At 39.6% G+C, this 13,983-nt stretch overlaps 1 protein-coding gene and 1 long non-coding RNA gene across 2 annotated transcripts; both read left to right on the forward strand.

Moving 5' to 3' along the window:
* Positions 1–340: 340 nt before the first annotated feature.
* Positions 341–1,245, forward strand: LOC118499511. The gene is made up of 2 exons (XR_004902009.1): positions 341–531; positions 736–1,245. It is a non-coding gene; the product is annotated as an uncharacterized LOC118499511 (long non-coding RNA).
* Positions 1,246–7,762: 6,517 nt separating this feature from the next.
* SRP19 (signal recognition particle 19) lies at positions 7,763–13,195 on the forward strand. The gene is made up of 5 exons (XM_028508313.2): positions 7,763–7,889; positions 8,531–8,606; positions 10,493–10,564; positions 10,653–10,764; positions 12,659–13,195. Exons 1-5 carry the CDS (start codon positions 7,849–7,851, stop codon positions 12,790–12,792), a joined length of 435 nt encoding a protein of 144 aa, XP_028364114.1. The 5' UTR covers positions 7,763–7,848; the 3' UTR covers positions 12,793–13,195.
* Positions 13,196–13,983: the final 788 nt, after the last annotated feature.

Below are 13,983 nucleotides of genomic sequence, written 5' to 3' on the forward strand. Positions count from 1 at the left end.
CCAGTAAGATCGTAAGGGTGAGGGCCTGACACAATGCAATATATAGATGATGTATCACAGAAATGTACACTTGAAACCTATATGATCTTATTAACCACCCCGACAAATTTAATTTAAAAAATAAAGAACAAAGGCCTAATCTGACAGGATTTGTGTCCTTATAAGAAAAGACATCAGAGTGTTCTCTCTCCCTCACCCACCCGCACCTCAACTCACACACTGAAGTTGGCTCATGTGAGCTCACAGCAAGAAGGTGGGCTGCCTGGAAGCCGAAAGAAGGGTTGAAACCTGCCTTGCTGGATCCTTGATCTTGGATTTCGCTGCCCCCAGAACTGTGAAAAATAAGTTTCTGTTGTTGAAAAAAATTTGGGGGGGGGTGGTATTCTTTAAAACCACAACTTCATTGTAAAATGGGTGGATCCTGAGGTTCTCAGAAGGTCCTTTCCTTTAGCTGAAGACCTTTGATGGGTTTGGGATCTGAAAGCTAAGCCTGGAGTTTAGGTGAAAGGAGGGTTAAATAAATTTTCATAGGTTTTCTTTTTTTGAGATTTTATTTATTTATTTTTAGAGAGGGAAGGGAGGGAGAAAGAGAGAGAGAGAGAAACATCAATGTGCGGTTGCTGGGGACCATGGCCTGCAACCCAGGTATGTGGCCTGACTGGGAATTGAACCTGTGACGCTTTGGTTCACAACCTGTGCTCAATCCCCTGAGCTACGCCAGCCAGGGCATCATAGGTTTTCTTAAGAGAGGCAGGAACTTGGGGTCCTTGGGGTTTTCCAGGAGTGGCGGGGGGCTGAGGAGCTGAGATGGGGAGGACACAAAGGGAAAGAGGAGGTAGCATAGTGGTGAGAAGTCAAGGTCCTTTGTCAGGTGGCAGGGCCAGTAAAAGTCCTAGTGATGCAGTGGCTAAAATGATTATAGAAACTGAGGCCTACACTTGTTAGCTGAAACCCTCAGGTTTTTTTTTGCAAAATCTCTGTTCTAGTATCAATGTATTCATGTTTTTAATTTTCACAAATTTTTCTTAAGATTGCAATTAGCTTCACCACATCAATAATTATTTAAATCTAAATGTAAATTAAAATGTTCACCACTGTTTCCCCTACATTACACATCTTTCATTTTCTTCAGCTTTTCATGTTATTATAATTTGGCTTAGCTGGAGTAAGTATGTGCTTAAAAAGTTTTTCCCCCAGAAAAAGTTGACAATAAACTTTCTAAGTCTTTGCTTCTTTATTTTGTTTTTTACTTTTAAAAAATACTTTACTTATTTATTTTAGAGAGAGTGGAAAGTAGGGAGGAGAAGAAGGAGAGAAACACCAATGTACAAGAGAAACATCAATCAGTTGCCTCTCACATACACCCCAGCTGGAGACCAGACCCACACCCCAGACATGTGCCCTGACTAGGAATCGAACCAGCAACTTTGGGCTTTGTGGGATGACACTCAACCCGCTGAGCCACACTGGTTAGGGCTATCTTTGCTTCTTTAAAATTGTTTTTGTTTACCCTCATACAAAGGAAAATTTGGATCACAACTTTGGCCATAGTTCTTTTTTCCTCAAAACTCTTCTAGTGTTTACTGTGGCTAAGAGTTTAAAATATCAGTCTGACATTTTTTCCATTAGAGCTAACTTTTATTTCCTACCCTGGTGTTTGTAGGTTTTATCCTTGAAATAAAGAAATTCTACTTGCATGAACCCTACTGTCTTTTTTCCCACAACCCTGTCTTTTAACACTGAATCTTTTCCATCTTGAGTCTTCATCTCAATGTTCTCATGTTATTGTTGCTCCTCCATCACTTTCTTTCTCTAGTTTTGCAGGATCAGAAACAAATCCATAATATAGAGTTTGGAGTGGATGCCAAGTTCAAATGAAGCATACCTACTGAAATGACTGTCTCCATCAGAGACCAGCCAGAATCTTAGTGGGAACTGTATCGTCAGGAGTTCTGATGCCTCGAAGTTGCATTGTATTGTGTCCCTCCAGAAGTGGGAAGAACACCTGTCTTCCAATGTGGTAGTAACATATTCTGTAAGAGTACTGAAGCAATACTGCTTTTAGGGCTTTTCATGAAGCAATCTCATTATTCAAATTTTACTTATCATCTACCCTCCCACCCCAAGATAGAGGCTGTGTATGGAATGTAGATAAATCTTAGTCATAAACACTATGTTGTACTATGAACTTTTCCCTGTCCTGGCATCAAGTAGTTATTCTAAATTCTCAGCATTATGTAGAAATTGACTTCCAACAGTATGGTAGATCATATTTCCAAAGAAGGTACAATATCTCTCATCCCACATGCTTGTTGCAGTATGAGTCTATTTACCCCTTCCTTGAATCTGAGCTGACCCTGTGACTACCCTGACCAATAGCATGCGGAGGAAATGACAAGACCAGGCATCAAAAAGGCCTGACAACTTTCTACACTGCAAACTGCTGGAAGCCAGCCACCATGTAAGAAACTGTGAACTGACCATGCTATGAGGAAGCTGTTGAGGAAACCATTACTCTAGAAATACACTCATACATACAGAGAACAAACTGAGAGTAGCTAGATGGGAGGGGTTAAAGGGCTTGGTGAAAAGGTGAAGGGATTAAGTAGTACAGATTGGCAATTACAAAACAGCAATGGGTATGTAAAGTACAGCATAGGGAATATAATAAAAAATATTGTAATATGTATAGTGCCAGGTGGGTACATCACTTCATAAATTATATAAATGTCTAACCACTATTCTGTACATGTGAAACTAATATAGTATTGAATGGCAACTATAACTGAAAAATAAAATAATAAAAACCAAATAAAAGTGTACACTTTAAATATAAAAATGTTATTTGACAAGGGTTAAATAGTAAACAAGACTTTATTCAAGACTATTGCAGTAGGGATATTGCAACAGGGGAGAGAGATTGGCTCGCCTCTGAACACAGCAAAGAGCTGGAGATTTATAGTGAAAGAGCAGAGCGAGGAGGTCAATGCATGAAAAATTACTAAGAGGGGACATCAGGAGCATGAGGATTCTTGTTAAACCAACCTAACAGGATTCTTGTTGAAGTTAGGCCAAGGACTTATACAGATGATCCCCAACTTATGATGGTTCAATTTAACAATTTTCAATTTTGTGACAGTGCAAAAACAATCCACATAATAAGTTACAAGGTATTCTTTTTTAATCCTCATCCAAGGATATGTTTAGAGAGAAACGTCGATGTGAGAGAAACATTGGTTGGTTGCCTCTCATATGTGCCTTGATTGGGGATTGAACCTGCAACCTAGGTATGTGTCCTGACCAGTAATCAAACCAAAAATGTTTCAGTGCATGGGACAATGCTCCACCCAACAGAGATACCCAACCAGGGCAAGATATTTAACACCTTATAAAATAAATTCTGTGGTCGATGATTTTGCCCAACTGTAATCTAATACAAATGTTCTGAGCATGTTTAAGGTAGGCTAGGCTAAGCTGAGACATTCAGTAGATTAGGTGTATTAAATGCATTTCCTACTTATGATACTTTCAGTTTATCATTGGTTTGTTAGGAAGTAACCCCATTGTAAGTGGAGAAGCATCTGTACATCAGAAGTGGGGGATGAGGAATTTGACCACATAATGAGGGTGATCAGATATCAAGAGTGGGAGGACTCTTGCTAAACTTACTATGATGGCTAAAGGTATTTGTCAACTTGACTAGGCTACCCAGATAGCTGGTAAACATTGTTTCTGGCTGTGAAGATATTTCTGGAAGAGACTGACATGTGAATCAATAGAGACCGAGAACAGAAGATCTGCCCTCACCAATGTGGGCAGGCATCATCCAACTCAATGAGGGCCCAAATAAAACAAAAGGGCAGAGGGAGGGTGAGTCATTCTCTCTCCTTGATCTGGAACAGCCATCTTCAGTCATAGCTGGGAGTTACAGCATGAGTTCTCAGGCCTTTGGATGCAGACTGAATCATACCACCACTGGCTTGCCTGGTCCTCTAGCGTATAGATGGCATATTGTGGCATTTCTCAGCCTCCATAACAGCATGAGCGAGTTCCTAGAATAAACTCCTCTTACATATCCTGTTAGTTCTCTCTCTCTGGAGAAACCCCTACACTTAACTCAGTAGCGTTCTTGCTAAAACTAGGCTAGGCAGGCTGAAGATGAAACAGGAGCTGACATCAAGGCCTAGTCAAAAAGAGGACTCAGAAATACCTTTTTACAGTTTGATCAAGGAGAGAGCCTTTGTTAAAGTTCAACCTGGCCCTATGGGGAGGCTGCTGCACAGGGAGAGGGAAGTGCCCCCTTAGCCCTTCCAGGCATCCCAGCAAGGAGAGACATAACAGTGAAGAAGTCATTTTTGATGGTCCAGCTCCAGCAGGTGCCACACAGAGCAGGAATAAGCTATCCTGCTGAGCCCTACCCAAACTGAAGTTTTATGAGCAAATACATGATTGTGGTTGTTTTAAAACATTGTTTCAGAATGATGCTTTGTTACACAGTGATAGACAAGTGAAATAGGCAGACGGTCTGAGTCAGATACACCTAAGTATGCCTGAATTTCTTGATGGATTCAACTGAGGGCCTGGCTGGGGCGGCCCTGCTATAGCTTGAGCTGTGTGAATGTCAGCCTCATCATTTAGACTTACTAGAAACTTGAGTGAGAGTTGTTATTTTTTTTATCTATATCTGTATCCCTAGCACCTCTCAGAGTGTCTGGCTCATAGGAGCTTCTCAGTGTGCTCTTCCTGGATGAGTTCGAGGCCAATGGGTGATCTGTAGCACAGACACTATCTAATCTGCCAGTTTCTTCCCCTTACCACTTTTTCTGTCAAAGCTCACAGGTCATTTTACTTAGATACCCAGCAGCCCCTCCAAAAAAATACACATACACAGTGCATCTCTTCTTTAACCTCTTTCCTCCTGCTGCTTTCAATTCTTACTCAACTCTCTTACGAAAATTTCTCTTCCAACCTCTATCTTCTCTTTCCACCTTTATGAACCCTAGCCCTACCCAAGAGCCTCAACCAAAGTTGATTGGTTGAATTTAATGGCATGAGGAAATTGAAGACAATTTGATAAAATAAGTTTTGAAAACAAGTGCCATTGATTTCTAAAGCCCTTTCATCATCTCCACAATTTTCCATGTCCAATTTTGTCCTCCATTAACCAAACTGCTTTTCCACAAGCACAAGCATTTAACACCTTACATTTGGTTACTGTTTCTTTAATAATCAGTGTAGTAACAGCACTGCTGTTTCCCCAACCCCCTTTTTCTTTGTATTTGTACAGTATTTTCAACAATAGTGTAGAGTTAAGTAGAAGTTATGAATCTAACATTGAAGAGCACTCAAAAATATTAGCTCCATCATTAACACAGTGTCTATGAACCAGAAAACAACCAATTTTAATTTTTTTTTAATGTCCAGTTACTGACACGGCTCTAAGAAAACAACTCCCTGGTAAGAAGGCTGTTACATGCATTAAACCTCAGACTACCTTGTTCGTTTCCCCCTTTTCCCACATGCGCACATAAAATGTTGATATTCTGAAAGGTATTCGAATTTTCATGATGCCGCTAAAGTATAAAAGCAGAGTCCTAAAACAGGTAAATTATGTTTTTTAAAAGTTTGGGTTCATTTCAGCCCTAAATGTTTCATTTGGTTTGGTTTGGTCATTGCATGAAGCTCTTTGTACAGGAATCCTGTATACTTTAGAAACAATATTTATTTATTTACATTAGCACCAAACTAACCAGGTACTAATAAACTACAAGGAAGATCGAGAGGCAGAATTTAGAGCACAGAGAAAAGTTGGGGGCTCACAGCCAGACTAGCTCAGCATGTATGATCAGCTATCATTAGTGTGAATGGGAGACTTACCTACCCTCTGTGGAATGAAGCTTTTGGGGGATTTTTGTTTGTTTAGTTTGTTTTTTCCATCTGTAAAAGAGAATACAGGGCCCATCTTACCTTGCCCTGTTTTTTATAAAGTACTGTTGTAGGTGTGAAATAAGCATCTGCTACTAAAATGGAAATTGAGGCAGGCTAGCAAGAAGCTAGGATAATTCCTTGACAAGTGGAATAGGAAAACTGAGACAAATAGCTAAACAAAACGGCCAAGCAATTTATAGCCAAATACAAAAGGCCACCTCCCTAGGGATGACATCTAGGCCTCAGTTGTATTGGGTTGGCCAAAAAGTCTGTTTTTTTTCTAGCTTTCATTTTCACCAGTAGTTTTTTCACTTTCACCAACAACTTTATTGCTTTGGATATTTTGAGTATGTCTACTATCACCCACATGGTATAACATTGATTGTTCTCAATTAATGCCTCAATTTGATCACTATAAACTTCGATTGGTCTACCCAACCATGGAGCATTATCCTGTGAGAAATCTCCAGCAGGAAACTTTGCAAACCATTTTTGACATGTTTGATCAGTCACAGCACCTTCTGCATACACTGTACAAATCTTTTTTTTTTTTACATTTTAGTTGCATTTTTACCTTTCTTGAAATACAGCATATGCTGAAAATGTTGCTTATTTTATTCCATTGTCAGTATTAAAATAGCTACACAAAAGTTCACCAAGTTTGATGTTATTTTTAAATGTATGCTGGTACGACACTGTAACAATACAATCTAACAGAATTGTTTTGAATGAAGTTAAAGACAACTAAGCACTACTAGAGCCATCGCATTGAATAAACCACACAAACTTTTGGGCCAACCCAGTATTTTAGCTCCAGACCCAGAAAAGCAGCAAAACCAGGTGAGTGACGCCAGGACCAGCTGCAATGACTAACCACCCCTGCCCTGCCACTGACCAGTAAGTGGAAACCATGACCCTGAAAGGTTACACCTGGAAAACTGATGAATACTCTGCTGAAATCCTCCCCTGAGACCTTTTCTAAGATTCCTGCCTGCAAGAGAGAGATACAAGTCTCAAGACAAAGGACCCAGTACTGCACTCTCCCTTTGGGGAGCAGCCCAAACCATTTCCTTTCCCCTCTTCCCCCACAAGCGTGCATCTGGTAAACTCAAGGCAATGGGCAGTGGCAACTTGTCCTAGGCTAATCCCCTGAACCTGTTTCCAAGGTCTCCTAAGGCTCTCCTGTTGCCTCTTCTGCCCTAAATTGCTCCTTGTTTTACTGTCCCCAAATTTAATAGTCACCAGGACTCGTGTTGTGAAATCTTTCCTGCACAAAATTAAAAACCCATACACTATGGCCTGGCCCTAGGCAGACCCACTCAGGGCCAGGCCCCTGTCCAATAACAGAAAAGAAGGTGTGTTCAGCTGAAGCACAGGAATGCTGAAATAATGCTTTTCTATTAACCTAAGCTATGCAAAGATATAGTGAATTTTAGTATAGAAGATGATCTTCAGAAGTCTAAAAATGTGTAGTCAAGTTTGGTCCCAGAAGGGAATCAAGATAAAACATACAGGGTATTTTCTTGCCTGCTCCAACAACCTGCATGGAACTACATACATTACCCCGGAACAGTGCCCTCCTCCATTGGTGAGGGTAGCTTAGCACTACACAATCTACTGTAAAATTTCATTTCAGCGACGGTGCCTACGCCCACAAGTCTCATTTTGACGACACAAGGGAAAGAATTGGAAGCTTTCTGAATCCTATCGCGAGAGGTTAGAGCCAAAATGCCACGTAATAAACTGCAATTCCCGGAGACGAGCGACAGGTGACGGAACAAACGGACAGCGAAGAGCCTTGGAAGCGTAGGCGTTCCGGTGGGTAGGACTTCCGCCGGAAATGGGGTGGTCTGGGAAGTCTTAAGCGGAGTTCCGGCGGGCGTACTGGCAGGGGGTCTCGCCGAGTAGGTACAGCTGAAAATGGCTTGCGCGGCGTCGCGAACTCCGGCCGACCAGGACAGGTGGGTCTTGAGGAAGGGAGGGGCTTGCTGCGAGCCCGCGGGCGTTGGGCCGCGGTCCCGAGCCCCGGGAGCGTTCGCTGGCGCAGCTCTGAGCCTCTTACTCCGGGCGTTCGTTTCTCCGAACCAAGCTCTAAGCAGGGTCCCTGAAATTCCAACTTCAGATAGCTCAGGGTTTACCTGGTACCTGTACGTGACGCAAAGGACTTTGGGTGCTACGTGGACATGACATTAAGTAACAGAATCACAAAGTGAGAACTCAGTTTTATTTTGTTTTTGAGCTATTGTGACGTTTCACGAAGGTTTTCCTGTGTTCTTTAAAAATTTTAATACCTCCCCGTATTTCTGTGTATGAGAGCGGGGCCTACCTTAGGAATTTTTGACAGGTAGCTAACTATATCTAACTGAAGAGTTAGGACATTCTTTTTTTCTTAATTTTTCTCTCGCAAGTGATGTTTTTTCCATCTAAAGTAGTGAGTTAAGGTTTTCTTTTTAAGTAAGTAAAAGGTAGACAATAGAAAGAAAAAATACGCGAATAATAGTATGCGTGTACCGGCAGTCGCGATAACGACGAATGAATGAATGAGTGAGGGAAGTTTGCAAATACTGCTGTAGTGATACCAGCTGTGCCTTTTCTGTGACAGGTTTATTTGTATATATCCAGCTTATTTAAATAACAAGAAGACCATCGCGGAGGGCCGGCGAATCCCCATAAGTAAGGTAAGCAGGCCGACAATTTGGTCCTTAAGGGGAGGTTTTACTGTTCGGGCCACAAAGGCTTCTTTTACTTGACTGCATTGTGGTGGTGGGGAGGGGGGGGGCGAGGCTCGTGGCTGAAGAGAACCGTTGCCGAGAATTTGGGTGCTTTCCTTAATAATGGCGAAACCAGAAAGGCCCAAATTCATAGCGGAAGGAATTTTTTAAAGTGATTCTCCATGAACCTCCCCGGTTGGAATGAGGAGAGGGGAGGGTTGTACGATTTGCATGGTTTTCATTTAAACCGAGGTTGTGACAATCTTCCTCTAAATAAAGGAAACCGAAACTATGCTACTGTACAATGCAGTGTCCAGAGCGTATTGGAGTTTTTAAAGAAAACCTGCAGAAAATTCAGAGTTGTTGAATTTTAATAATTTTATGTCAAGTACCTAATACCAAGTGAAATGTCTTTGTTGAAGCTTTTTATTTTCAAAATTGATGTCATAATTTATTTTTAAGAATCACATTTTTCAATCAACAACAGATTTAAGGTAACTTGGTCTGGAGTATTGCATTTGTTATTTTGTGTTACTTCATATCTCCTACTTTCTTCTTAAATGTGTAAAGGAAAGTCTATTTTGCTGCCTCAGTGTAAAAGAGAAAATGCCAAAGCATTGATTTAGAATAATGCCTGACCCAAGCCACTGTAACAGGCTTCTGGGAGCAAGCTCTCAGATAATGTGGAGAATGATTAAGTTGTTTTTAACTTTATTGATACATAGCATACATACAGAAACATACATAGATCTTAAGTGTCCATGTTAATTTTCACAAAATGAATACACATGGGTAACCAGCACCCTAATTTTAAAAACAAAAGCATTACCAGCACCCAGGAAGATTCCTTTATGTCCCTCCCCAGTCACTGTCCTCTCCACATATATACACATAAAGGACAACCACTGTGCCATCACCATAGATTAGTTTTGCTTGTTTTTGAATTTTATGTAAATGGCATTATATACTATGTATTTTTGTGTCTGTCTTTTTTTCACCATATTTTAAACTTATGAGATTTATCCACATTTTTGAGTGAAGTTTAATTCTCATTGCTCTGTAATGGTGTTTCTCAACAGCAGCACAGTTGCATTTTTGAGCCAGATAAATTATTGTTGTGGAGGCTGACCTGTGCATTTAGATTGTTTAGCAGCATTCTTGGCCTTTACCCACTAGATGCCAGTACCTTATGCCACCCTAGTTATGACAATCAGAAATGTGTCCAAGCATTGCCAAATGTTGGTTAGGGGGCAAAATTGACTTAATGAAAACCACTGCTATACAGTAGTGCATTGTATAATATACCATGGTCCATTCTACTTTTCGTGGATAATTGGGTGGTTTCTGGTGTGGGGCTATTATAAACAGGGCTGCTGTGGACAGTCTTGAGTTTGTCTTTAGTGAGCATATTTTTGCATTTTTCTTGAATATATACTTAGAGGTGGAATTGCAGGGCCATAATGAATGCATACATTTGGCTTTAGTAGATACTGCCAAACAATTTTTCAAAGTGGTTATGTTTGTATTAGCTGTTTAGCCAGTATTCACTGAGCGTCTGCTATGTTCCAAGTATCATACAAGGCGCTAGGGAATATACTGGTGAGCAAAATAGACCTTGGCCTTGTGAAGTTTATGTTCTGTTGGAAGGGAGATGGACAGAGAAATATGAATCAGTGTTCTTCCTGGGAATATTTTTTAAATTTTTATAATTACAATGAAAACAACTGCACCTAGGAGAAAAGGAAACCTAGGATTTGGTATATGTTTTGATCATAGTCTTTAAAATAATTTGCGCAACAATATTGCAGTATCCACTTAAAGCTAAGCTGTTAGTGTTTTTTTTAACTGTTCAGGCTGTTGAAAATCCTACAGCTACAGAGATTCAAGATGTGTGCTCAGCAATTGGACTTAATGTCTTTCTTGAGGTATGGTATGGTTTTTTCTTTCACTATTTTCCATACTCATCTCATTGATGTAACTTTTTAAAACAGAGTCTGTTTTGTTTTATATTAGAAAAATAAAATGTACTCCAGAGAATGGAATCGTGATGCTCAATATAGGGGCAGAGTCCGGGTCCAACTTAAACAGGAAGATGGCAGCCTCTGTCTCGTACAATTCCCATCACGTAAGCTTTTTTTAAATCATTGAATAAAATTTGGGGGTAGGTTATTCCTCAGTACTGCAGAACAGGTTCTGATCTTCTGAAAGGTAAAAATAATATGTGTTCCATAGATTAATTTAGAGAAAGACTACCACTGATGGAGAGGTAAACAGTGGTTCTAACTTCTTTAAAGTTAAGGACCTATTTCATAATGTGATGAAACCTAGTAATGGTTTCTCAAAACATACTCTTTTGTGAATGTTTTATAAACCTCTGGAAGTCATTGCTCTCAGGTTAAGGGTATAAAAATAGCCTTGGCTGGGTAGCTCAATTGGTTAGAGCATTGTCCCAATATGCCAGGATTGTGGGTTTGATCCCCAGTCAGGGCACGTATTAGAATCAACCGATCAATGTATAAATAAGTGGAACAACATATCAGTGTTTCTTTCTCTCTGTCTCTCAAGTCAGTTATTTTAAGAAGAGTGTAAAATTATTAAATTGTCAGTTGTTAATTGTCATGTCAGATCCTATAGATCCTGAGGTCTGTTAATAATTTCTATCATTGATAAATCTAAAAAAACTATACTTAGTGGAAAAAGCCACAGATGTGCACAGCATGCTACCACTTAGATAAGTTTAAAGACAAAATAAGGAAATACCTAGTCCTACGATTGTAATTAACCTAATGGCAAGTAGGGCAGGTGATGGGGAGTGGGGGCAGGGGGTTATGGTCAGAGAAAACTATAGCATTATCGCTAGTGTTCTCATTCTTAAAAAACAACAATAACTAAAAACTAGACATCGATATTCCAAATATTAATTCTGGATATATGTCATTCTCTGAATTTTATTTCTAAAACATATATTTTAATTTTTTTTAAATGGAGGTTTTGTGTGTGTGTGACACAATAACCCCAGACTGACAACTGGCTTCAGCTGGGTTGAAATAGATAGGTTTCTGTACACCAAAACCTGTCAGGATTGAGATATTTCCAGAAATTTAAGATTCTGACTCAGGAGTGATGAACAAGTATATCCCAGTGTTTTATTTTTTCTTGTTTGACATCTTCCTGTACTATATCTTAAAAGTCAAAAGACACACAAAAGAAACCACCCACAAACTTTGGATTTAAAAACTTTAGTTGAAAAGGTGTTGCTTCCTGTTTCCAGGAAGAAAATAGATACACAGCTTTCTTTAAAAGCTGAAGGTGTGGGGTGTTGGGGTGAGGAAGGCAATTGTTGGAGCTGGAGGAGGTGGGTGGGTGGTGTGTATAGCAGGGTGCGTGTATTCACAGATTGCCTGAGCAGGTAAGGAACACCTTTTATAGCTTAATGGCACTGGACTTTTGTTGCAAGATAGAGGCTCTGTATTTCCATAGCTTAAAAGTTATAGTGATATGCTGGTTGTTTCCATTTTGCTACATTTATATATGTTCTCCTTTGATCTTCAAGTCAGTTACTAGACCAGGACCAAAATTTTGTTTCACATTTAGTGCTTTAAATTTTTATTGTGTTCATTTAAATATTTCAGCATTGTTCTCAGTACTTTTCTCCACCAAAGACCCCCACTTGAATGAGTTATTGTCTTCATAGTAATTTATTTTTTTATTTTTTCTTTATTTATCTTTAATTTATTGATTTGAGAGAGAGAAACATCAGTTTGTTGTTCCACTTATTTATGCATTCATTGGCTCCTTCCTGTATGTGCCCTGATTGGGGATGGAACCTACAACCCTGGTGCATTGGGACAACACTCTAACCAACTGAACTACCCGGCCATGGCTGTGTTTTTCTTGTTAAATCTCTCTCATTTTTTTGATGTGGTGTGATAATTTCCTGAAATTTATGGTATTTGAATTAATGACCTTCTGTGTCTTACCTCTCAGATTATACACTAACCCCAACCTCTGGTTCCTAGGTAAGTCAGTAATGTTGTATGCAGCGGAAATGATTCCTAAACTAAAAACAAGGACACAAAAAACAGGAGGCGGTGACCAAAGTCTTCAGCAAGGAGAGGGAAGTAAAAAAGGGAAAGGAAAGAAGAAGAAGTGACTTGGTATGAGAAGCAAGTATGTGATACTACTGCAAGAGATATGAATGGAGGTTTCTCATTTGTATCTGAGAGACACAGGAGCTTTCGGTTTGTATCATTTAACTGACTGAACATTTGTGCCTCCCAACTCCAGCATCAGAGTTGACAATGAAATAAATTTACATCAGAAGTTTGCATCTAGTTTATGCAGTATAAAAGAAAAACAATTTTTTTTGCCTTTCAATGCAGAGTTTTTGTGGAAGAGAAAAGCTTATTTTTAATGGATAATGGACTCTACCATAAGTTACTTGAAATCCTGTATCTGTCTTCTGTGTGAAAACATGTTCGGATAAATGAGTTGAATAAGATTTAAAACACACTTTGGTCCCCCTTTTAAGTTAATGAAATAAATTTGAAACTGAATTTTGTAGCTTTTGCTTACAAACTACTCGATGGCAGTGGAAGAGATAATTAACAAGAATAATATGGGTAGTGGGTTTAATATGAGCCTAAAACTAAGAGAAAGTAGTTAAATCCTGGAGGTCTATGAATAGCCAGTCTATAGATCATATTTGTAATTAGTTATTTAACTGTTATTGTCATTTAACTGTTCAAGGACTGGTTTTTCTTTTGACGTATGTAAAGTGCTTGACCTGAAGCTTTAGATTTGCTTATTTTGTAGGGTTAAGAACATTGTTTTAGTTGGACTTCTAAAATTACCTATAGTTTCAGTGGTGTCAAACTCATTTTCACCAGGGGCCACATCGGCCTCACAGGGTTGCCCTCAAAGGGCCAAATGTAATTTTAGGGCTGTATAAATGTAACTACTCCTTAACTAGGGGCAAGGAGCTAGGCACTGCCACCAGGTAGAAACAAGGTGCTGAGCAGGGTAAAACAAGATGGAAGGCCAGATTCGGTCTTGTGTTTGCCACCTGTGCTTTAGCACCTTGAGATACTCCTTTTCAATAAATTAAATTGTATAGGTGATTCTAACTTTATTGCAAAGAACTATTTCTGAAAGTGATTTTTTTTTGTAAGATTTAAGAGAATCCCTGTCCAGCCATGATTTTGTCCACTGAGAATCTTTTGGGAAACTGCCTTCTCTGACTCCACATGCTTTTTTTGGAAGGGCTATTGCAGTCAAGCACCTCACAGCATTTCAGTTAGTGACGGGTCACATACACAGTGGTGGCCCCGTAAGATTATAATGG

This window comes from Phyllostomus discolor, chromosome 3 (assembly GCF_004126475.2).
Source record: "Phyllostomus discolor isolate MPI-MPIP mPhyDis1 chromosome 3, mPhyDis1.pri.v3, whole genome shotgun sequence".
Classification (NCBI taxonomy): Eukaryota; Metazoa; Chordata; class Mammalia; order Chiroptera; family Phyllostomidae; genus Phyllostomus; species Phyllostomus discolor.

What these genes read in the sequence shown, in the direction of transcription:
- SRP19 (XM_028508313.2), top strand. Translation starts at nt 7,849, where the DNA reads ATGGCTTGCGCGGCGTCGCGAACTCCGGCCGACCAGGACAG. An exon ending in ACTCCGGCCGACCAGGACAG is followed by an intron (nt 7,890 to 8,530) that starts GTGGGTCTTGAG and finishes TTTCTGTGACAG; the next exon opens with GTTTATTTGTATATATCCAG. An exon ending in TCTCGTACAATTCCCATCAC is followed by an intron (nt 10,765 to 12,658) that starts GTAAGCTTTTTT and finishes TCTGGTTCCTAG; the next exon opens with GTAAGTCAGTAATGTTGTAT.